Consider the following 23,635-nt stretch of genomic DNA (forward strand, 5'->3'; position numbering starts at 1 on the left):
GTAGCGTGAGAAATCCGAAGTCTAAACGTGAGCAGATAAACCAGGTGCTACTAGCAAGCTTCAATAAAAAGAAGAAAAAAGAAACAACAAGCGCTCCTGAACAGTGCCAACAGTGCCTGCGGCTCCTGCACTTACGCAGGGTGGCTTTCCGGCATAACTTTTGAACCCAAGATGGCAATTTCCGCGTGGCTACGGCTCCCTTTCTGCGACACAAAGGTCTCAACGAGATACTTTAATTCTCTATGCTGTGTGTTGTTGTTTGTTTGTGTGTGTTGTGTGCCTCTTAAGTGTCCTGTGCGTATCATTTCATATCACTGTTTTCATCTGCAGTAGCATGCTAGGTCCGCCAAACCTATCCAGTTTTCGTTAAACCTCCAATCTCTCTCTAGCGTGTTGAGAGAGCGTACGCGCGGTATGTCGCGTTATTATGCAACGACTGTGGCTCGTGTGACAATCTGGAGCGCCACTAGGTGACAAACATCTTTTGCGGGGCCTGCGGGAAACCGGCGACGATTGAGAAGGATGCTCGCCCAGCATGTCCTTGTCGCATGTGCCTACAGGTCGTGACGGGGGTCAAGATTAAGTGCACTTGCTCTAAACAAACGTCCGAGAGAGAAAGATTCTGTTCTATATCTGCGAAAGGTGCATTATGGCAACCGTAATCTCCTAGTTCTTCTTGGTTATATTGACTATTTCCTCTCGGCGCCGCGACCAGATCCGGGTCGTGCACCAAGGTCCTCTGCCGTACCGGCGTCAGTCCGATACACCTGCAGCTGAGCTGTACCTGGGCGACATCCACAGCGACGTGCGCAAGCGGCTCTCGTACCGGCCCACCTCGTACCAGCTGCCGCTGCTCGAAGCAAGCGTAAGCACGCTTTCTTTTTCCCGGGTTTTCTGTGCGCGCGTAATAATTATCACCGCCTTCGCTATCGGTCTAGTGCACTGCCCGCGAGAGCGCACAAGATGCGAATGTATTAGGTTGCAGGCGCGCCCTACCAGCGAGGAGGCGTCCAGAGAAAGTAGAACTTTGCTTGGAGTTGAAATTGTCCGCACTGCCTCCCGTGCTTGCCTCCGTGTCACAGTTTCACCCTTTGGATATTTTAATGTTTATCTTATGCTTGATGTCTGTATAAAATGGTTCAAGTACATTGCTTTTTTGAATGCGTTTGTCGAGCATGAGGAGAGAATGCAGCGGAGTTTGAGCTTCGTTCGAGTCGACGATTACAAGTGTCGAAGGAGGAGCGGCCGGCCCAACATCAGGGCCGGCGGTGGAGAATTATAGCCATGGGTTGAACCCTGATCTATGGGCTGTGCGTAATCCGATGGCCTCGGACACGACTTCCGTGGTTCGGTTCACGGAGCAAAGTTGTTATTTAGGAGCCAAGTCGTGGACATTTCACAGCACCTCTTTCGAAACTATTCCGTAAACTGCCCTGGGCTCCTTACAAGTTTGGGAGCACTTTTTCTTCGAGGAATGGGTCTTGAGATGTGCTAAAACAATAGATCCGTCTATAGTGAGAATTTATGATAATGGCTTCGGAATTGTGTAACTCCGGACATTGTCACTTTGGAGCCCTGTTGTGTGGCCACTGCTCGCGCCGCAATGTAATTGGACAAACGGCGAAAAAGAGAGTGCTGTCTGTGGGGTTTTTAAGTACATGGCAAGCCCTGGGAGAGCAGACTGGCATTAGATCAGAAAGTGGATCACGACTGGAAGTATTGCTCGTAGACTTCAGAAATTTCTGAGAGGTTCTCTTTCTATAGCTTTCTATTTAATGTTCCTAGTAAGTACTTAGCTCCTTGTAATCAATGCCACTCTCTCGCCTCCTGTAATGTGGCTTCGCAACAACTACCGAAGCTCAATATTCCCTCCTCGTTTGGAGGGGAACCTGAATTAATGCGCTAAGTGCCCACCCGCCAATGACAATTAACATGAGGACCATCTTGATACGGCGCGTAAAGGGACCGCACAACAGAAAGAAAGATGAACCTTCCTGTTGTGTCTTCCCGTTGCGCGCTATATCAAGATGGTCCTCATGTTAAAATACCAACTAGCGCAACATTCAACTCTTTCTCAACACAATTAACAGCTTATCACGCTCCATATAAGTTGCGGAAATCACTGCCGCAAGCTGGTGCGGTAGGAAAGGAATACACATTTCTAGAACCAGCTAAAAAACTAGGAGTGGACGAATATTTGGAATACAAATCTAATATTACACACTCACTATTCGTGTTCGTATTAGAAAGGGAACTATTCGGTATTTTCGATTACCGAAACTAACAAGATATTTCCCGAAAACTCACTGTTAAAATATTGTTGCTGTTCTCCATCTGATAAACACAGAATCGCAAGTCATCAGAAGTAAAACAACCTAGAAAAAAATTAGCGCCGTAACTCCAGCGGAGTTGTCTAGATATGCGCATTGTGCCACTTGCGCATCTCCACGCAGTGCGGTGTCAGTGTCAGTTTTATGAAACTTAATCTGACCACTATTAGCAGTAATCAACCCTTATCTGTCGTTATCAACATTATCGGACTACATCTGACCCTTATTAACCCGTATCTGTCGTTATAAACCTTATCGGAATCGATACGACCCTTACCAATCCTGACCGGTCCTCGCCAACCTTATCCGGCATGATCCGACCCATTTCAACCCTTATCGGTCCTTACCAATCTAATCGGACTTGATCCGACGCTTACCAACCCTTATCGGTCCTTATCAATCTTCTCAGAATTGCTCCGACCGTTGTAAGCCCTTCTCGCTCTTACGCAACTCATCCAGCCGCATCAAACCATTATCAACCGTGATGCGACTCATATAACCATTCGTCACTCCTTATAATCTTAATCAACTCACTGACTGTTTATCTGTCTGCGTTGCGCGACGCGAAGCGCATGAGCCCTCAGAGCTCTGTCGCATTTCGGTCGGCGAAGGAATGCCCCCAGCAGAAGGCGCATCACGCGACCACCGAAACGCATCAAGGGTGTTGCGTGTTTGGCGTTAAATTTTCGCAAAATCGGAATTTTTCTAATGTCTGCAATGCTTCAAGTCGGGTCTACACGTGGTCCTAGAGATGGCTTTTATTCCACCATCACCAAATCTCTCAAGAAAGCCCTCACAGAAACTGTACGTACTCTTTCGACATTTGTATTGTACCGCCGGTACAACACATTTACATGGTTGATATACATTCACCTTCGCCAAGCTTGTGTGTTTAGCCCAGTGGGTAAGGCATTCGACCTCTGTGCCTGGGGTCGCAGGTTCGAAACTGGCCAACATTTCCCTTTCGAATTTATCCTGTCTTTTTATGCATTAATTTCTGTATAGAGATTCGTGTTATATGACGGACGGACGGAAATGTTTCCTCTTTGGGTAGGCATAGAAAAGCTTACTGCGACTTTTCACACTCTTGATTGCTGCCTCCGTATTGTCATCTCGTGGTGCGACTACATAGCGAAGCAAACAATAGTCGGCACCGGGGGCACTTGCGTTGCGCAACCACCAAGCCTGTGACGTAGACGTAACTGTTGTTTGACCGCTTGAACGACTTGCGTTTCATGAGACAGTTGTATCGCGGCAGTGGAACGCGTCTTTTTTTCCCCTTTTGGTCGATCGTTCGCGCTATCTTAAAAACAAAACAAGCGTGTTGGAGTGCAGCTGCCTTGCCAGCTTGTTTTTCGGAACGACCCATCCTTCCTCGTGCGGCCGACGACGGCTTGTAGTACGCAGCAGATGACGGGCACGAGGAGTGCTTTCCAAGAAGGGAACTCACGCTTTGCGATAGCGGCCTTAATTTACTGAAGAGCAAAACTGTTTTACGTGATCGAGAGACTAATATTCGCTGCTTCCGAAACAGTTTACGAGGCAAAGCGTCAAGATTGTGTCACGTAACGAAAGAAAATCGTGAACTTACGTTTTTCACGCCACCATGATGGCTGCATTACGCCTCTCAAGTAATAAAATTTAAAATTAAATTCTGGGATGTTACATGCCAACACCACAATCAGATTATGAGGTAGGCCGTAGTGAGGGCTCCGGATTAATTTCGATCACTAGCTGTCTTTAACGTGCCCCCAATGCACTGGACACGGACGTTCTTGCATTTCGCCCGGCGGAAAGATGGTGTAGATTTACTACGGCACCGGCACTGAGACGGCCGACGAAAGTAATAAAAATAAGCACAAATGCGAGCTCACGTATCTCTAAAAACAACTAAGTTATTCGGGCTTTTATCATCCGGCTATAATGCCGAGTGCGGGCTTCCAAATGCTCGAATGCGTAAGCTCGTTAAGATGGTACCTAAATATTTAATTGGGGCAATTCTTCTGAATGAGCATATAAATACACACATGTCACTTTATCTACAGCGACTACAAATGTGGAAATTCACATGCTAAACATAAAGTCAGCATAGAATTGTTGCGCAAGCTTTAAAGACTTGGTGCAGTTGACGAAAAAAAAAAAAGAACACCAGGCATATCTGAGGTCCGACTCTGGTGTTCCACTGTAGCTATGATGACAGCATAGCACGAATGTATTCGGCTCGATCAGAACCTTCAGTCCGCGATGAATGGCGCACAGTCAGGGAAATACACAGGTCTCAGCTGCAGCTAACGCGTCTATTATTGACGCCGCCAGACTTCCGTTGCTGCTTTTTCCTTTTTGTTAACTGTGTTGAAAGACTTCTAGCAAAAGAATTATATGTAAAGAGGTAATTAGCCAACAGTACAAAAAGCACGCAGCGTTGCATCTTAAAAAAAGCTCTTGAGAAAACTTGGACAACCACAGCAAGTCGCGAATGCTCGAAAGAGCACCTCTCACGTTGCCTCTAAATCATCGTGATGGGTATGGGACTGCTCGTCCACACTCCGCGGAAGAAAACAACAAGAAAGAGAAAGAGAAAACAAGTGGCGAAATTGTTGAGAGAAACTGCACCAGTGCATATCTGGCGTCGGCAGCGGACACCACGGGGATCCGCGCGCTCGTTCTTCAGTGGCCCAGGCAGCCAGGCACGTAAGCAGGCACGCTTTTCGGCCAGGGTTTCGGCGCGAATCTGGTGCACGGCAGCGCGCAGGCGCATCTTGGCGAAGAAAAGCAGGCCACGGCGCGGCCGCTTGAATCTGGTGAGACGCCGGATCGCGTTCTCCCGGGGGCCCCTTTAGGAGCTGAAGGAGGCGGCGGCATAAGCGAGGCCGGCCGGCACGCGCCAGAGATGGCGAAAGGGCCATTAATCGTGCGCCGAGCTGCTTGACGGAGACCCCCCCCCCCCCTCCTTTCTCTCTGGACGGCCCTTGATTCACTCTTTGCCCGCGTGAGTGCTAATGGGCAATTTACAGCGACTGCTACGCGCCGCGCTCTCTCTGAGCGAATTAGCGCAGTAGGGAGGCCCCTTCGGGCCTGATACGCGAGGGGTTGCGCGAGCGTCGTCGGCGGGCGCGCTCCTTTGAGTCGTACACAGCCGCACTTCGTAAGAGAGCGCACTCGGACTGCTCGCTCATCCGCGCCGACAGCTCACGGTGCGCTCGGAGGAGACGAGCCCGGTGTCGAATGTTCCTTCCTCTGGCGCGAATCACGAAGGCCGTCCCGGTCATGCCGATATTCCGAGCAGCCAGGGTCTGCCGAACGTCGGGAGAACATAACGAAAATGTAACTTAAGGACGGTGCAGCGCCAAGGTGGCGCAGGTAAAAGTATAAACTACTCCTTTACCCACATTTCTTCACCTCCTCATTTCTTTCTTTATTTCTGACCCCCCTTTCCCCTTTTCTTTCTTCCTTCTTTCTCGGCTTGTGGAATGGAGAGGCCAACACTTTGAACGAAGAAACGTCCCGTCTGTGCCGAATCGCTTTGCACCTTACCGAACCTTTTGATGGTGCCTCGCAATTAGGGTAATTAATGTCAAAGCAAAGCGCGTTCTTCGTCTCAACAATTCATCCTTGTAAAGCCTACCCTGATGTGGCTTCAAATGCCTTCGCAGAAGCGACTTGAGCAAAGAAGTGTAAGTGTCGCATCTCACGCACTGGAGCCCTTCAATAAAAAAAAAAGAAAAAGGAACACATAGTGTTGCTGGGAAAGGTATCTGGGCTGATTCAATTAACCGAGTCTCTAACGGGCTCGTAATTGCAAAGCTGAACAAATTGCTTAAGAACGAGCCGGGCTATCTTTCCTATGTACTGTTTGCCTAGGAGAGAAGAAGTAGCGGACATCACTCATGATGCCAACCTCGCCTACACTTACATTTAATAGCAAAAAGAAAAGAAAGAAAAAAAGACACACTGGTTCCAAAAAAAATTTTAATCCGTGAGGCAAAAAAGGCAATATGACGGGAGAAAACCGAACCCCTAAAGAAAAAATGGAGGAATAATTAAAGTTTTATGGAGATGGAGGTATACATCACCTTTACATACTGCCGCTAGAAATAGGGAAGCAAAAAGAAGAGCACGTTTTTGATAAATACGACGTTTTGTTCCCAACAACAGCAATCCTATTGCTTGAACAGTGTTTTCCAATCTCTGCTCATCTCGTTCTTTTCTCTGTCCATGAAAGATCGTTGCGTTATACCGTCCGTTCGTTCTTGCGGGGGTGGTACGTGCGAGCTCAGCTGTAGTGCTCTCGAGGGGGTCATACTGCGGTTCGCTCTCTTTAGCCCCCATTGTCCCTCCAGGCTAGTGGACTGGCCAGCGACCTCCGTTTCGCGTCTTCTGCGCGCGTACTTGCGGTCGCAAGTATAGTGAGAGGGCGGATTTTTACCTCGGATGGCACCTCTCCGTGTCACATAAAGCTGCCTCTACTAATGCTCACTTTCATGTGCACAAGAGCCCCAACATAATGCCGTGTAATGAAATTACGAGGTAGATCGTAGCTTCCATTATCCGGTAAGTCCGGACGTATGACAGACGAGAAAGCACTTAGCGCTACGAAAAACTGCTCATATCTAACAGTTCTTCGCACACTCTGGGGCTCTAAATCGCAATATCAATACCTCGCTTTCTACGCGCCGCGGCATACTGGCATCGGTGAAACGCAATGACAAGATCAGTTATCGAAAGCGATTCAAACTTTTTTCGGCAGCACCCGTCGTATCTCAAACGTCCTTCTCCCCGCCCCTCCCACCCCTTCTTTAATTTGGGGCGAATAAAAACACAGGCTTCATCTTCTCCTACTTTTTTTCTTAAATGTGCAACTGGAACGTGAAATCGTATACGTACGCAAAATGCGTCAAAGCATCGAACTTTCTACACTGTCATGATATGTATAGTTGCCTTTATGCCAAATTTCAAGTATAGTTGCAGGAAGTTGTCGCTGTCATCATCACGATATTATTACTCAACTGATATTTTAGCCTCTCCCGCTTCACCTCAAATAAAAGTTAATAACAAAAAAAAATGAAAAAGAATGTGAACGGCGATTCTCGTTCACATTTAGGCTCAGCCAAAGTGAAGACATTAACATGCAAATGGAACCCAGAACCTCTTTGCAGCCATCAGAACTGGTTACAGCTATGCTGTTCAACCGTGTATGTTCGAATTCAGTGCGGCGAAAAGTTTACAAGGTTAAGCCACTTTGAAAAAGGTACCAAAGCACCGGAGTGCTCTGATGGCCAGCGTTCCGAGAGAACGAGTGCGAGCCATGGCTCTCGGCTGCTTCCGCATTCCTCGCGGCAAACTGGCGCGCTAGCGGAGAGAGCGAGCTGACGAAAGTCGCGCCGGTGGAACCTGAGCAGGGCCCTGGGATTTTCTTTGTCTCAGCTATCTTCGCTCCGGCACGCGTGAGGCGACCCATCGTCTCCAAATTAGCTCGTCACAACGAGGGGAGCACAATCTCAACCCGACACTCGCTCGTTCGCTTGCGTAGCTTACAAACAGGGTCGCTCTCGACTGACTGGCATACGATTCTTTTTTTTTTCAGCTCTGTCGCAATTTCGTTTTTAGTGCGTCAGACAGTGAGGAAGGAAGCGCTCAACTAAATTAATTGGCTATTTCAATGTTGCAAGGAATGTTGCGTTGCACCTGACTGCCCTTTTGGAGGACTTTAATCAATTACATTCCTTAAAATACGCTCAAGGTTACATAGGAATGCACTGTGAGCCAGAACTTGGCCACACGTGCGTTGTTCTAGTGTGAGCGACCCCTCCTTCGAGGACGCTGCTTCAAGTTTCACCCTGCGGGTGGCGGGGATTTATTTTTTTTTTATTGAAATGATTAGTAGGAGAGGTTGGCGCCTTTATGGCGGCACTGGCTACTCCTTGTCACTTAACAAATGAAACAAATATATGCAAAAAGAGCGAATATAATGTCATAAATATGGCACTCAGGACACCAGGGCCCATATTCACAAAACGTTCTTACGTGAGAAGCGTTCGTGCCAGCAAATAGCGATGTAGGACATATTATTAGCGAAGACGATCAGCCAATGAAAGAGAGAGCTTACGAACCAAAAGCTTTGCGAATTCGGCCCCAGATGTATAAAAAGAATACAGTCCAACAGTACATAAATCACAACGCATCTTCACTGCGCTGATGAGGGATTAATAAATAACCTTGTACTGCTGAGTCAATCTACAAATGTATTTTTAAATGCTACAAATTCAATACGCACGTGTATCCTGCCATAAGTCTAGCACTTGTACACTAATGTGCTATGGTGCAATTACGTTCACCTTAACAAAATCCTAAGCTACAGGCAACAGCATGCACAGCCCCCAGCACACTTGTCTATTGAACAGTGAGTGGTGCGCACAGAAATGCGTTTACGCCCTCAATCGTAAAGCATTGATTCGAAACAACTTGCTCTGAGCGTGCTTCGACAGATAGACTGGCTGCAGCTGCTCGTGCTTCTCACTTTGAAACTGAATTCGACGAATCGCCTTCGTCAGCGACACCACTTCACACCAGGCAAGACTTAAGAATCGCCACGCTTCGAAGGGAAGTGACTCGCAACGGTCTATCAATCAGGTTCCGCTCTCTCAAAAGCAAATGGTTTCAACCCAGTGCCCTCCCGCACAAATGCGGTCTGCAGCACAGTGTTCCGGCTCTCTAGGCTAGGAGCTGTAAACACGATACTTGGTACGTGCCTAAAGAGATCGACACGTACCTCGCTAGGTTGTTTCTGCTGAAGTTGGCTTCACTACGATCAGCATCATTGAGGGTTAAAGCCCACCTTGTTACTCCCTTCACTTCAGAAATGAATGGCCTAAGTGTAAAACTGTGCGTGTAGCACAGAACGTTCCCATGGTAACGGTGTCTTTAATCGGGTTGGGCCGGGGGGGGGGGGGGGGTTGAATTAAGCTTGCGCCATCTAGATTCTAAAACTTGCATTCAAACGATCCGGACACGAGTTAGCCGGTTAGGTGCTTGCTCTCAGCTGCGCATAAGTGTCATGTTGCCGAGCGCAGTGCGTGCGTTGCATGCTGAACGGTTATGATTGCACAGTCGAGCAATGAAGTAGTTATTAAACTTACCGGACATGGTCACATTACTGAAAGAGAAGCACACGTGAAAACATGCATGGCTTTATGTATAAAGAACAAAGGCCTGGGCTGGCAGCACCTTTTGGAAGAGTAACTGCCATCTCAGCGTTTAACTCAGCATTTAGACTTCTCGTACTACCATTGGAGTGCTCATTTCCGCTAAGTTCATCGATGTGCAATTCAAGCAAGACATCGTATTTTATGTCATCGACGGCAATAGAACTAACAGCCTTCCGTGCGGCTCTGGAATCCATTATTCAGGAATGGCCGCAGTCATGATCCATCTGTGGCCTTCAAGGAGTTCTAAAGTGTATGATGTCGCCGGTCCATCACGGATCTTGCTGACATCGATCGTTGCTATCAGACTACTACAACCTACATCGCTAAGAAATCTACGAGGTACGCAATATGGTTCAACAGCGGCTACCAGATTTTTTTCTGCATCACTTGTAATATTTGTGTGAATTAGGCCACACGACCTGCCCACTATGGTGTCTATTGCATACCAATATCACAGTGTAGTGTTAGTGCGGTTCGCCAGGCTAAGTGGCACTCGACTCAATTCAGCAACAGTCGTCTTAATAACCTCTATACACCTCAATATACTCAACATACTGTGGTAATGGGCGACTTCAATGCAAAAGTGGGGGAAAAGCAGGCTGGTGAACAAGCAATTGGCAACTACGTCGTCGATCCTAGGATCTCTATAGGAGAGATGCTGGTAGAATTCGCAGAATGGAATAAGCTTCGAATAATGAGCACCTTTTTTCAGGAAGCGTAGCAACAGAAAGTGGACCTGGAAAAGCCCTAATGGTGAAACAAGAAATGAAATTGACTTCATACTTTCTACTGATCCCTGAATAGTGCAGGATGTAGAAGTGATAGGCAAAGTGCAGTGATCATAGGATAGTGAGGGGTAGGATTCACCTCAATTTGAAAAGTGAAAGAGCTAAATTGGTCAAGAAGAAACAGGTCAAACTAGAGGCAGTAAGGGTAAAAGCAGACAAATTCACGCTGGTACTTGCAAACAAATATGCAGTCTTAGAACATAGAGATGATGATGACATAGAGCTAATGAATGAAACCGTAACTAGCTTGGCTCCAGAGTTCCTTCTTGGTTCCTTCTCTTGGTATCCATTCTGTAACCCTAATGGTCCAACGGTTATCTAACCGGCGCATTACATGACATGCCCAACTCCATTTTTTCCTCTTGATGTCAATTGGAATATCGTCTATACCCGTTTGCTCTCTGATCCAAACCGCTCTCTTCCTGTCTCTTAACATTACGCCTAACATTCTTCGTTCCATCGCTCTTTGCGCGGTCCTTAACTTGTTTTCGAGCTTCTTTGTCAATCTCCAAGTTCCTGCTCCATATGTGAGCACCGGTAGAATGCATTCGTTGTACATCTTTCTTTTTAATGATAATGGTAAGCTTCCAGTCAGGATCGGACAATATCGGCCGAAGGCGATCCAACCCATTTTCCTTCTTCTGAAAATTTCCTTCTTATGATCAGAGCCCCTGTGAGTAATTGATCTAGGTAAATGTACTCCTCCACAGACTCTAGCGGCTGACTGGCGATCCTGAACTCTTGGTCCCTTGCCCGGCTGTTCATCATTCTCTTTATCTTCTGCATATTAATCTTCAACCCCACTCTTATACTCTCGCTGTTAAGGTCCTCAATCATTTGTTGTAACTCGTCCCGAGTGTTGCTGAACAAGACAATGTCATCTGCAAATTGAAAGTTGCTGAGATATTCGCCGTTGATCGTTACTCCTAAGCCTTCCCAGTTTAATAGCTGGAATACGTCTTCCAAGCATGCAGTGAATAGCATTGGAGAAATTGTGTCTCCTTGTCTGACCCCTTTCTGTAAGGGTATGTTCCTACTTTTCTTGGGGAGAATTAAGGGATTGAATGACGGCAGCATGATTACGATGGAATGACGTCGATGGAACTGCGAAGGCCGTATGACGATGATGGCATGAGGACAATTTGATGACGTTTCTGAAATGATAACGATGGTACTACAGCCTTACAAGAACATGACTAAAACAGACTGATCATGACTCTATGACGACGATTGACTACAGTGGGGTCAGGTGGCGTAGATAGATAGATAGATAGATAGATAGATAGATAGATAGATAGATAGATAGATAGATAGATAGATAGATAGATAGATAGATAGATAGATAGATAGATAGATAGATAGATAGATAGATAGATAGATAGATAGATAGATAGATAGATAGATAGATAGATAGATAGATAGATAGATAGATAGATAGATAGATAGATAGATAGATAGATAGATAGATAGATAGATAGATAGATAGATAGATAGATAGATAGATAGATAGATAGATAGATAGATAGATAGATAGATAGATAGATAGATAGATAGATAGATAGATAGATAGATAGATAGATAGATAGATAGATAGATAGATAGATAGATAGATAGATAGATAGATAGATAGATAGATAGATAGATAGATAGATAGATAGATAGATAGATAGATAGATAGATAGATAGATAGATAGATAGATAGATAGATAGATAGATAGATAGATAGATAGATAGATAGATAGATAGATAGATAGATGGATGGATGGATGGATGGATGGATGGATGGATGGATGGATGGATGGATGGATGGATGGATGGATGGATGGATGGATGGATGGATGGATGGATGGATGGATGGATGGATGGATGGATGGATGGATGGATGGATGGATGGATGGATGGATGGATGGATGGATGGATGGATGGATGGATGGATGGATGGATGGATGGATGGATGGATGGATGGATGGATGGATGGATGGATGGATGGATGGATGGATGGATGGATGGATGGATGGATGGATGGATGGATGGATGGATGGATGGATGGATGGATGGATGGATGGATAGATAGATAGATAGATAGATAGATAGATAGATAGATAGATAGATAGATAGATAGATAGATAGATAGATAGATAGATAGATAGATAGATAGATAGATAGATATCGATCGATCGATCGATCGATCGATCGATCCCGAAGTAGGCAAACAATGCTGATCGCATTAAAAAGCAGAGCGTGCAGTGGGCGCGATTGATCACTGGTACTGTTTCCTCCGTGGCCAAAGAGCGCCGCTAATGTACACTAATATGTCCAGCGCACACTGCTGTGTCGTGCCTTGCTTGTCTTGACTATCCCATAAACCGACAGACACCAATGTCATAAAATTTGCACAGGACCGCAGTTTTTACAGTCTTCATTTTTGTGGAGTTGCAAATAGCATGTCGGGCCGAAACCCCGCTCGACTGAGGCCCGGGCGGAACCCGAGCCCGAGGCTCCTAGACCCAACCGGGCCAGTGCACTGCTCTATCCTGCATTTCACAAGCGACAGCGTATATTGGGATTACAGAGTCAGCCTTGAAGAGGAAGCTTCAGCTCGGATCTAAACTCCGATTTCTCTATTCGAATACATATAAAACGCTTAAATGCTGCTTTTAACAGATGACCGCTGGAGCGATTTAAATCATTTTTTTTTTTGCATTTGAGACAGAAACTAAAATCCTAGAAAGCCTGCGAAGCAGGCGTTTGATTTAAGACGTCAAATTCTTTTACAAAAATCAACGAAAATTGGTAAGATTCAGAAAAAAAAAATAACTCAGTGCCCTTCCACTCTGTGAAGAAGTATGACCAGCAAAGCTGTATATGTGGGCCCCTTAGTGGTGAACTGCACCTCCGCCAGGGGTCAGCCCGGTATTGCACTATCTTAGGGATGGGCCCAAATTGTTAGTCTACGTGCGAACGCGATCCGCCAGATCCTAGCCATAGACAGCTTCACTGTTATAGAAGCACGAAGTTTACAAATACGGTAACTCCGCACCAAGAACAAAATTGGTCGTGTAAACAGCATCTGCTAGAGTGTCAAGAGCGGACAAACCTGACATGAATTTGCAGCTCATGTGAAGTTGGTACAATGTTTACGGTGGTTCTGCAAAAGTCATAATCACAGATTGGTGGAATAATTTAGAGCAGTGTTTAATACATAAATTTCGTACGCTTTAGATGTATTATTGGTAGTTTACAGACTTGTGGTATCAAGAATTTTATTGCTGATTTAGAGTTATAAACTTGACACATGCGTTTTCTTTTCTAATCTTGCAATTTTTAGTAATATTTAAAAAAGAATACGTGACATAAATCGAACATCCAATTCCAACGGACGATGTATTTGAGCTTTTTCTTTAAAATCCAATAAACATCTTCAAAATCGTCGCAGTGATTGCCGAGAAAAAACGATTCATTGCTTTTCCTGCATTTAGATAGGAGCTCCCGAGCTAAAGCTTCCACTCCAAGGGGCCCTGAACCATTTTTTATCGAAGTGGAGAAATGAATTTAACGATAGAATAGGCCATTTCAGAAATACTTTGCTGCAAAAAGTACTTCAAAAGCGTTTAGCAGAAGCGGAGTTATTGGCAATGAAACACCCCCTTCGCAGTGTTTCCGCTCTTTCTTCAATGCCTTGCACAGCGAAGGCTACGGCGAGCGAGGCGTGCCCACAACGCTCCACCTACTGAACTTCATCCAAAATTTGATTTTGGATATTCATGTAGACGCCACTACTTCCGAGTTTGGCGCCTACGACGTGTCAAACGTAAAGGCTTTAGCCAAACGCTACTGTTCTCGGCAAGCCTCAATACGCTCAGTTAGCGGACTCGTCGCGGCACCCGGCAGCGGCCGCGGTGTCTACGCTACGTTGCAGACCACAGCTACATGCAACCGTAGTGCGCATGCACAGTGTTTGTTTTGTGCACGACAGGGCTTGCGTGCGTGCTCGCGCTCATATGCTACAGTCTGACTGTGCTACTTGTTGCGGACCGGCTTTGTCCTTCACCAGCTTGACCGACGGATAGCAGCCACATCCAACTTGCGCATTTTTGAAGCGCTTTCAATTAGTCTGCCAAAGCGTTTAACCAGGACCGGCTAGCGGTAAGCGCGCGCTGACAAGCGTGAGGTCTGACTAAGTTTCACTTGGTTCGAGACTAATTGAGCGTTCAAAACTAGTCAAGCTTAGCTCGGCCCGCCGGCTGCGACACCAATAAGCAGAGTGGCCAAAGTTTAATTCCTGCGCGGGCGGTCGTGGCCGTGCGTGACCAGACGATAGTCGGCTTCTTCCGGAAGCACGTAATCAATATCGAAATTCGAAAGCACATTTTCTCTTAGTTCAGCCCGTTTATTGAACTTCATGAATAAATATACACAGTAACAGTAGGAAGAAGCACACTGATCTAAACCCCCTTCTTGATTGACGTCAGCTGCTGGTCAACAGCAGCCGCGTATGGGAATCCGCTTTATTGCGAAATAAAGTATCCAGAAGAGAGTGAGCAGCAGGCTTCTGTTGAAAAAAAAAAAGCGTTTGAGAGAAAGGTGACTTCGCACTCCGCTTTCGAGCTCCTCGCGCCGCGTAGGACAGCAAAACTTGACTGTGATGTTCACAGCAGCGCATGCTATCCGCGGACTACGCTTATTCACCAAGCCCAAGGAGGGGTTCAGGACCCCTTTAAGGGCTTGCTTCTATCTGAACATCGTAGGGGAACAGTGAGAGACACAAAATTTCGTGGCAGCACTGGGACTCAAACTCGCGTCCTCAGGGTTTGAAATCCGGTGCTCCAGACCCTCGGTCCAACACAGCTTTTCTACTCAAATTATGTGTCCTTGCAAGCCATTTACAGCATATTGTCAGCAGTAACTATATTATACCAAGTAAAACACGGGGAATGCGAGAGATGGAAATTCAAGACGATGAGCAAAACAAGAACAAGGTGAAAGCAGGAGCCAACGTTTCGACAAGCCTTGAAAAAGACAAGTCCGCGTGTCGAAACGTTGGCTCCTGCTTTCACCTTGTTCTTGTTTTGCTCATCATATTATACCAGGTGTATGCGGATACAGTTCACACTTCACTAAATAATGATCATAATACATGCAGCTCTATTTCGACCTCCTTGACTGTGAACAAGGCTCCTGTGAAGGGGTACAAGCGTGTGGCCTTTCATAATTATTTTCTCAGTGATTGGCGCCTGCCTTACTTCTTCGTAATTATGCCTATCTTTGGAGTAAAATGGCCTTATAGAGCTCCGAATCGCCTTAATATTTTATAGATTAAAGAAAGAAAGGAATGCCAGGCTTTAAAAGTCTGTATCGCACTTTCTGTATCCCGCGTAACTACAATTCCTACAACGAGCGCCACGCCAGTTGCGCGAGAAATGCCGAACGTCGTCATCACTCAAAGTATGCAGAAGCCGGGATACTTTGTGAACCTTTGTGAAACGTTTAGTAGCCTGCTCCACAGGTGATTTAAGCTGACTTTGAGAGCTCAGAAACGTATGAGACCAACACACGGCTCTGTTCACGCACACAGTGGGCTCTAAGCACTCAACAAAGGCTGCACCCACGGAGCTCTTTTCGCCTTCTGCCCAGGGGACTAGTTCCGCGCAGAGAAAGCACGTCGGTGCAGTCGTGGCGTAAGGCGCCCCGCCAGAGCCTGCCGAGGTGATTTCATTACCGGTCGGTGTCGTTGCGTCTCGGTGCTCGGCCGCCCGGTCGCAATCAGCTGGGTCGGCGAGGCGCGCGGTCGCGGTGCCCGGGAGAGAGGGCAGCTGGCCTCGGTCGGCGCGTGCCGAAGCGCACCATGGGGAAGCCTGTCGGCTGTCCGACGAGCGCTCGAGCAAAAACAAGGCGAGCTCGACACCTGATGCCTCCTCGCAGCCACTGGGCCGTTCTAATCCGACATGACAAATGCCTCTCAGCGCGGGGATAATCCACACGTAATCCGCGTGACTTGCGGGAGCCGCCGCCCCTGCTCGCGCAGCCCGTCACGCGGGGTCTGTCGGCCGGTGGACGGCGTCGCCCCACGAGGAAGCCCTTGTCTGCTTCCATTTCGATCAGGATCGCTGCTGGCTGGTCGAGCCACCGCGGGACCTCGCGATCGATGGCCGGTCCACTCGGGGGCGCACGCCGCGGCCCCACCACGCGCGCTTAAGCCCGGTTTGTCTGCCCGCAGAAAGCAAACATCCGTCAAGCCGCTGCAGTGAATGTATACCGGCTCCTTTGCCCAAGTGAAAAAAAAAAAAAGGAGCGTAGAAAAGAAAGCGTCGCGCCTGTCCCACCGCGGGCTAGTTTCTTTCTTTTGTTTCGTAAGCCATCCCTCAAGCCACAAGGAAAAGGCATCCGGACGTTGAGCTGCTGCTGCAGCACGCAGTTGACATAAACGGACGGGGGAGAGAAGGAAAAGGAGCTATACAAAGCTGCACGAAATAAATCATTATTACTGTGCACAGTCGCCGTGAATAGTGGGGCTCGTAAGTTAGCAGATGCCATGCGATGGGCGTTCCTAAATGCAACACCTGACTTTTTGTTAGTGCCTTTCGACGGCAGTCGTTCAGAGAGCGATCGACGGACTTACTTAGGCTTGATTAAGCGCACTGAGAGAATGAGGACACGCAAGTGGGCATACACAAGCGCTACTCTCTTTTGTCCCTGTTCAGTAACTATGCTTAAGCAATCCTCTAAGTATGTCTCACCAACGAGGCCGAACCTAAATGCTAGACGGAGAGATTGAAGATTTTGAAAAGAGTAAAAAGGACTTCTAAATAGGCTTATCCCGTACAGCTGTATTACGCTTAGCACGAATCGGATTATGACGACTTGGATCTTTGTGGATGTCCTCATCTGCATATGCGGTTATGAATGATGGTTTCGGGGTCATTGAATATTCTGCAAATTTGTTATTACGCCTTCGGTTTAAAGGAAGAACGTACGGAAGCGAATATTAAATTAAGCGGCATTCTACTAAATTACGATAGCAAAACCGCTGTTCTTATCCTCAAAGGCCGCTCTGTAAGCGACAAAAGACGCGATCGGGCAAGACAGGTGGCGACGCCGCATTGATGTGATTTCACCAGCTCGCCATGCAGGCAAAGTATTAAGAAAGGCTAAGACAGCCCGAACACGAGAAAATACATTGCATTCTGTGACATCACAGTGACGTGCTGGCGTTGAGGTTCTGGTGGCAAATTGAAAGTTACAAAAAAGCATGTCATTTTTTTTTTAGTAAGAATGAACCTTTTTCCACCAAGTGAAAGAAATAGTTCTACAACAATGATTTGTCAATTTCTAGTTGGTAAAGCTCACACTTGAGTGTCCACCACAGCGAAAGTTTTCGCTGTGGTGACAGGTAATCGACAGGAAAATTGACAGGAAGGTAGCAGTTGCGGTAGATCATTCGGTAGAGCACCGCACTGATAGGGTTGATCGTGGGTTGTTCTCTCACCTGCTCTAGCAAGTTGTCTTACACTTTCGTTTCCATCTACCTTCATTAATGATCATAAAAATAACGCGAACCTCAACTTTTTCTTCATTTCGACGGTACAATAACGTATATATATATATATATATATATATATATATATTGTGACACGCTGACGAAGAAGATGTTTTAATCATCGTCCGAAGAAGATTTCCTGGGCTTCGCGCGCTGGCTACCATCTCGTCAGCTGATATAATTATTGTAAATATTCTGTAAATATACGTATGACTGTTTTGAACCCCGCAACATTTTTGGTGGAGGTTGCGGGATCATTATCAAGACGGATTTACGCAGTGGGCGCTCCTTGGCTGCATCTACAATGTCAGCTCAAGGCGAGGATGCTTCGGGCCCGTCGGCACCCACGCCCACCGTCATTTTAGCACAACCCCACGACGCAGGAACCTTTTCTGGCACCGACGACACCGATGTTGAAGGCTGGCTTCAACTATATGAGCAGGTGAGCACCAGCAACCACTGGGACCAGAGCATGATGCTCGCGAGTCTGATATTTTACCTCGTGGGCACGGCACGCGTCTGGTTTCAGACCCACGAGGAGGAACTTACCAGCTGGGATATTTGTAAACAGAAACTCAAAGATTTGTTTGGCAAGCCATTTGGACGTCAGCGCGCCGCCCAAAAAGCCTCGCTTCGCGTGTCCAGACGTGCACAGATTCCTATCTCACATCCAGGACGTGCTCGCTCTGTGCCGCAAAGTGGATCTGAAGATTTCCGAACCAGATAAGGTTGTACATGTCATTAAGGGCATAGCAGATGATGCCATCCATCTCCTTGTCTTCAAGAATTCTTCCACTGTGCAAGCCATCATTACCGAATGCCGGCGGTTTGAAGAAGCCAAGAGTCGCCGCATTGCCCAGCCATTTCCCCGCCTTCCCAACACGGCTGCTACGTCCACCTGCGAAGATCTCCGCAGTCCGCCCACACCCAATCGCTCTGATGACATCCTCCATGTCATCCGACGTGAAATAGAAGCCGCATCTCCTGTCACGACTCCAACCCATGGCCCCGACTATTGCCAGGCGACCGTCTCATAGATACAGTCCGTCGTGCGCCAAGAATTGGCCAACGTTGGCTTGACCAACGTCTGCTCAGTTAATCGGCCTGACTACACTCCGTCCAGCACTGTCATACGTACCCGCAGCCTGAATGCCTTAACGTGGTATCGCAACCCGGCCGAATGGCGTACTCCAGACGACAGGCCTATATGCTTCACTTGTGGCGGTATCGGCCATATTTCACGTCACTGCCGGTCTTCGTGGATTTCGACCCTCTGGTCCTACCACCCATCCCACGGCCCTCATGCTGCTCCCCGGTTCGCCCCGCAAACGCAGCCAGCAAATTCTGGCGACACTTCTCGACCTACCCGCTCTAGCCGCTCTCCTTCGCCACGTCGCCGCTTCTCCCGATCGCCCCCATCTCGCCGATCACCATGCCCTAGTTCCTTCCGGCGCACCCTTCCGGAAAACTAACGGGTGCAGCACCTGGAGGTGATGCTGCCAAACCGACCCGACGCAAAAATCCTCTTTTGACCTTGCCCACACATCGGAACCTCATTAACGTGAACGTGGATGGTGTATCTGTCACGGCTCTGATTGACACTGGTGCGCACGTATCTGTGATGAATGCTCAGCTTCGGAATCGTCTCAAGAAAGTCCTCACTCCTGCCCCTTCACCTGTGGTCCAAGTCGCCGACGGTGGAACACAAGCCGCTATTGCCATGTGTCCGACTCGCGTGAGTGTCGCCGGACATCATACTTCTGTTTTATTTTATGTACTACATCACTGCCCTCACGACCTCATCCTGGGCCTTGACTTTCTGTCTACACTTTCCGCTTTGATAGACTGTTCTGCTGGTGTTGTGCAACTCGCTCTACCTGCTGCTATTGACCCTCCCTATAGTGCTCCGATACGGCTATATTCCACAGAGCATATTCGCCTCCCTCACCGTGCCGTTACCTACATAGGTGTCTCCCCCGTTCCACCTGTCCCAGACGGTGACTACATCGTATCTCCTAATCAGGATATCCTGCTCTCGTATAACGTCGCTTTCCCTCACACCGTCGTTACCATTTCGGACAACACATCCTGCCTTCCGCTTGTGAACTTTGGACTCTGTACACAAGTACTTCCGTGCGGAATATCCCTGGCGCAAATAACGCCAGCCAGAGACTACCACATTTCGGCTCTAACTTGTGACAGCTCCTCGTGTTCAACGCTTGCTTCGCCCCTTGTCCCTTTAGATTTGAATGCCCCAACAAAAATGATTGCTCCCGACCTTCCTCCCCAGCGTGCTCAAGAACTACGTTGCCTCCTTGCCTCATACTGGGACATATTCGACCTTGGAGAACGCCCGCTAGGACAAACATCTGTCGTAAAACATCGAATAAACACCGGTGGTACGAGCCCGATCCATCGGCGACCCTACCGCGTCTCGCCTACTGAGCGACATATCATCCAACGCGAAGTTGACAAGATGTTTTCACGAGACATCATCGAACCTTTTTGCAGCCCATGGGCATCCCCTGTTGTACTAGTTAAAAAGAAGGACAACAGTTGGCGATATTGCGTCGATTATCGACACCTCAACAAGGTAACAAAGAAAGACGTCTAACCGCTACCACGCATTGACGATGCCCTGGACTGCCTGCATGGAGCACAATATTTTTCGTCCATCGACCTTCGCTCCGTCTACTGGCAAATTGCCGTCGATGACATGGACCGCGAGAAGACAGCTTTTATTACTCCCAATGGCCTGTATCAGTTCAAAGTGATGCCTTTCGGTTTATGTAATGCCCCGGCCACATTTGAACGAATGGTGGACGCCCTCCTACACGGTTTCAAGTGGTCCATCTGCCTCTGTTACCTGGACGACGTGATCGTTTTTCCTCCGACTTTTGCGACACACCTCGAAGGTCTGTCGACGATCCTATCTGTTTTCCGTCAGGCGGGGCTACAACTAAATTCGTCCAAGTGCCACTTCGGTCGTCGTGAAATTTCTGTGCTTGGGCAGCTCGTTGATTCTTCTGGTGTACGCCCTGATCCCGATAAGGTACGGGCAGTGAAAGACTTTCCCGTGCCAACATGTGCCAAGGATGTTCGCAGCTTCTTGGGCCTTTGCTCCTACTTCCGTCGGTCTGTCCGAAATTTTGCGAACGTTGCGCGTCCTCTCACTCAGCTCCTCAAGAAAGACGCTGCATTCATTTGGGGCCCTGAGCAAGCTGGTGCTTTCACCGAGCTCACTGGGCTGCTTACGTCCCCGCCCATTCTCGCTCACTTTGACGCGTCAGCTCCAACAGAAGTCCGTACCGATGCCAGTGGCCACGGTACTGGCGCTATCTTGGCACAGAAACAACAAGGGCGAGAACGTGTTATTGCCTAAGCCAGCCGCCTTCTTTCCTCTGCAGAGAGCAATTATTCTCTCACCGAACGCGAGCGCCTGGCTCTCGTTTGGGCAGTGGGTAAATTCCGCCCCTATTTGTACGGCTGCCAATTCACAGTCATCACTAATCACCACGCTCTGTGTTGGCTTTCGTCCCTCAAAGATCCTTCAGGGCGCCTTGGCCGCCGGGCTCTGCGCCTCCAAGAATACAACTATTCCGTTGTATACAAGACTGGCCGGTTACATCAAGATGCGGACTGCTCGTCGCGCCATCCTGTCGACCCTCCTGACGTTTCTGCGGCCGGCATACCTGTCACCGTTTTCTCTCGCGCTGCTTTTCGCGACATTGGAGCCGAGCAACGTCGGGACCCCTCCCTGCAACACCTTATTCAACGGCTCACTTCAACGACGCCCGCTCCTTTCCTTGGCATGTTTCAACTTCAAGATGGTATATTGTACCGTTCTAACATGCGCCCGAACGGCCCTGCCCGACTCTTCGTTGTTCCTGAGCATCTGCGTCAGACTGTTCTCGCCCAGCTTCATGACGTACCGACTGCAGGTCACCTTGGCGTGTCACGGACTTATGACCGCGTTCGTCTGCGCTTCTTTTGGCCTGGTCTATACCGTGACGTCTGCCGTTATGTCGCTGCGTGTGATCTCTGTCAAGGACGCAAAAAGCCGACCACACTCCCTGCTGGTCGCCTCCAACCACTTGACGTACCATCAGAACCATTCTTCCGTGTAGGTGTTGATCTTTCAGGCCCTTTCCCTACGTCTGCTTCGGGAAACAAGTGGATTGCTATAGCAACAGACTGCGCCACCCGATATGCAATCACACGGCACTTTTGACATGCTGTGCAACCGATGTCGCCGACTTCCTCCTAGAAAACGTCATCCTTCACCACGGCGCCCCTCGACAGCTCCTCACCGACCGAGGCCGCTACTTTCTTTCTAAAGTTGTCAGTGACATTCTACACTCGTGCGTGACTGAACACAAACTTGCTACTGCTTACCAGCCACAAACGAACGGTCTAACCGAGCGCCTTAACCGCAGCCTCACTGACATGCCGTCCATGTATGTCTCCGATGACCATCGCGACTGGGACCGTTGTGCCGCCGTTCATTACTTTCGGCTATAATTCGTCTCGCCATGATACCGCAGGCTTCTCTCCATTCTTCCTCTTGTTTGGCCCTGACCCTACGTTACCTTTCGACACCGTTCTGCCTGCTAGTCTGAATTCCACATCCGACTGCGCCCGTGAAGCCATCCTCAAAGCACAAGAAGCGCGCCATATTGCTCGACGTCGACTTGTGGAGTCGCAGGACAATCAGCGGCGCTTATATGACACCCGCCATCGTGACGTCCATTACACACCGGGCGCCCTCGTTCTCCTTTGGCCGCCGTCGCGACGCGTTGGCCGCTCGGGGAAATTACTTTCACGCTACTCCGGCCCTTACCGTGTCTTGCGTCAAGTAACTGATGTCACGTGCGAAATTGCCCCTCTTGATCCAACCGTGGCTCTCCATCGCTCCGACGTGGTCCACGTCGCGCGTCTAAAGTTGTATCGCTCGCCCACCTCCTAACCAGCACCGAGCAGGTGCTTCAGCCGCCGGGGGTCATGTGACACGCTGACGAAGAAGATGTTTGAATCATCGTCCGAAGAAGACGATGTTTTGGGCTTCGCGCGCTGGCTACCATCATGTCAGCTGATATAATTATTGTAAATATTCTGTAAATACACGTCTGACTGTTCTTAACACCGTAGCAATATATATATATATATATATATATATATATATATATATATATATATATATATATTGTTGCGTGTGGAAAGACACAGACAGAAAAGGCTAGTTACAGGCTATTTACAATGGAGCCAGGCAGCCAGGCCGACACTCGCTCCCGCCAAGCGCACCGACCAACTTCATCGTCGCTCTCGCGCCGGCTCGTGCCTTGAGCATCGCTCGATGATATCGTAATACTACCCCCCTGGCGGCAAAAGCACCGTCATGGTGCTGTTAAATATCCAAGGCACGTGGAGAGTTGTAGGGCTTGAGTCGGGCGACGTGGACAATGTCACTGGTTGTCACAGCGGAGGACGTAGTGGGCGTGGCAAGAACGATTTCAGAGGTGACATCGGTCACTTAGCGGAGCACGCGATATGGGCCTGTGTAACAAGAAAGCAGTTTTTCACAAAGGCCAACTTTACGCGAAGGTGACCAAAGCAACACGAGACTTCCGGGCACAAAATGGACATTATGGCGACGGAGGTCGTAGCGTTGCTTCAGCTTGTCTTGAGACACTTGTAGACGAGCGCGCGCAAGGTTCCGAGCATGGTCAGCATGGGAGATTGCATCACGGGCATAATCGCTAGTTGGAGCTGTGGCGG

The 23,635-nt window shown here is 48.3% G+C and overlaps 1 protein-coding gene across 1 annotated transcript in view; it reads left to right on the forward strand.

Moving 5' to 3' along the window:
* Window positions 1–23,635, forward strand: part of LOC142563903 (protein APCDD1-like) — a 335,375-nt gene that overhangs the window by 182,729 nt on the left and 129,011 nt on the right. The window contains exon 5 of the mRNA XM_075674605.1: window positions 716–865. Coding sequence (XP_075530720.1) covers window positions 716–865 — 150 coding nt within the window. The remainder of the gene's footprint in view (window positions 1–715; window positions 866–23,635) is intronic.

Source organism: Dermacentor variabilis, chromosome 1 (assembly GCF_050947875.1).
Source record: "Dermacentor variabilis isolate Ectoservices chromosome 1, ASM5094787v1, whole genome shotgun sequence".
Lineage (NCBI taxonomy): Eukaryota > Metazoa > Arthropoda > Arachnida > Ixodida > Ixodidae > Dermacentor > Dermacentor variabilis.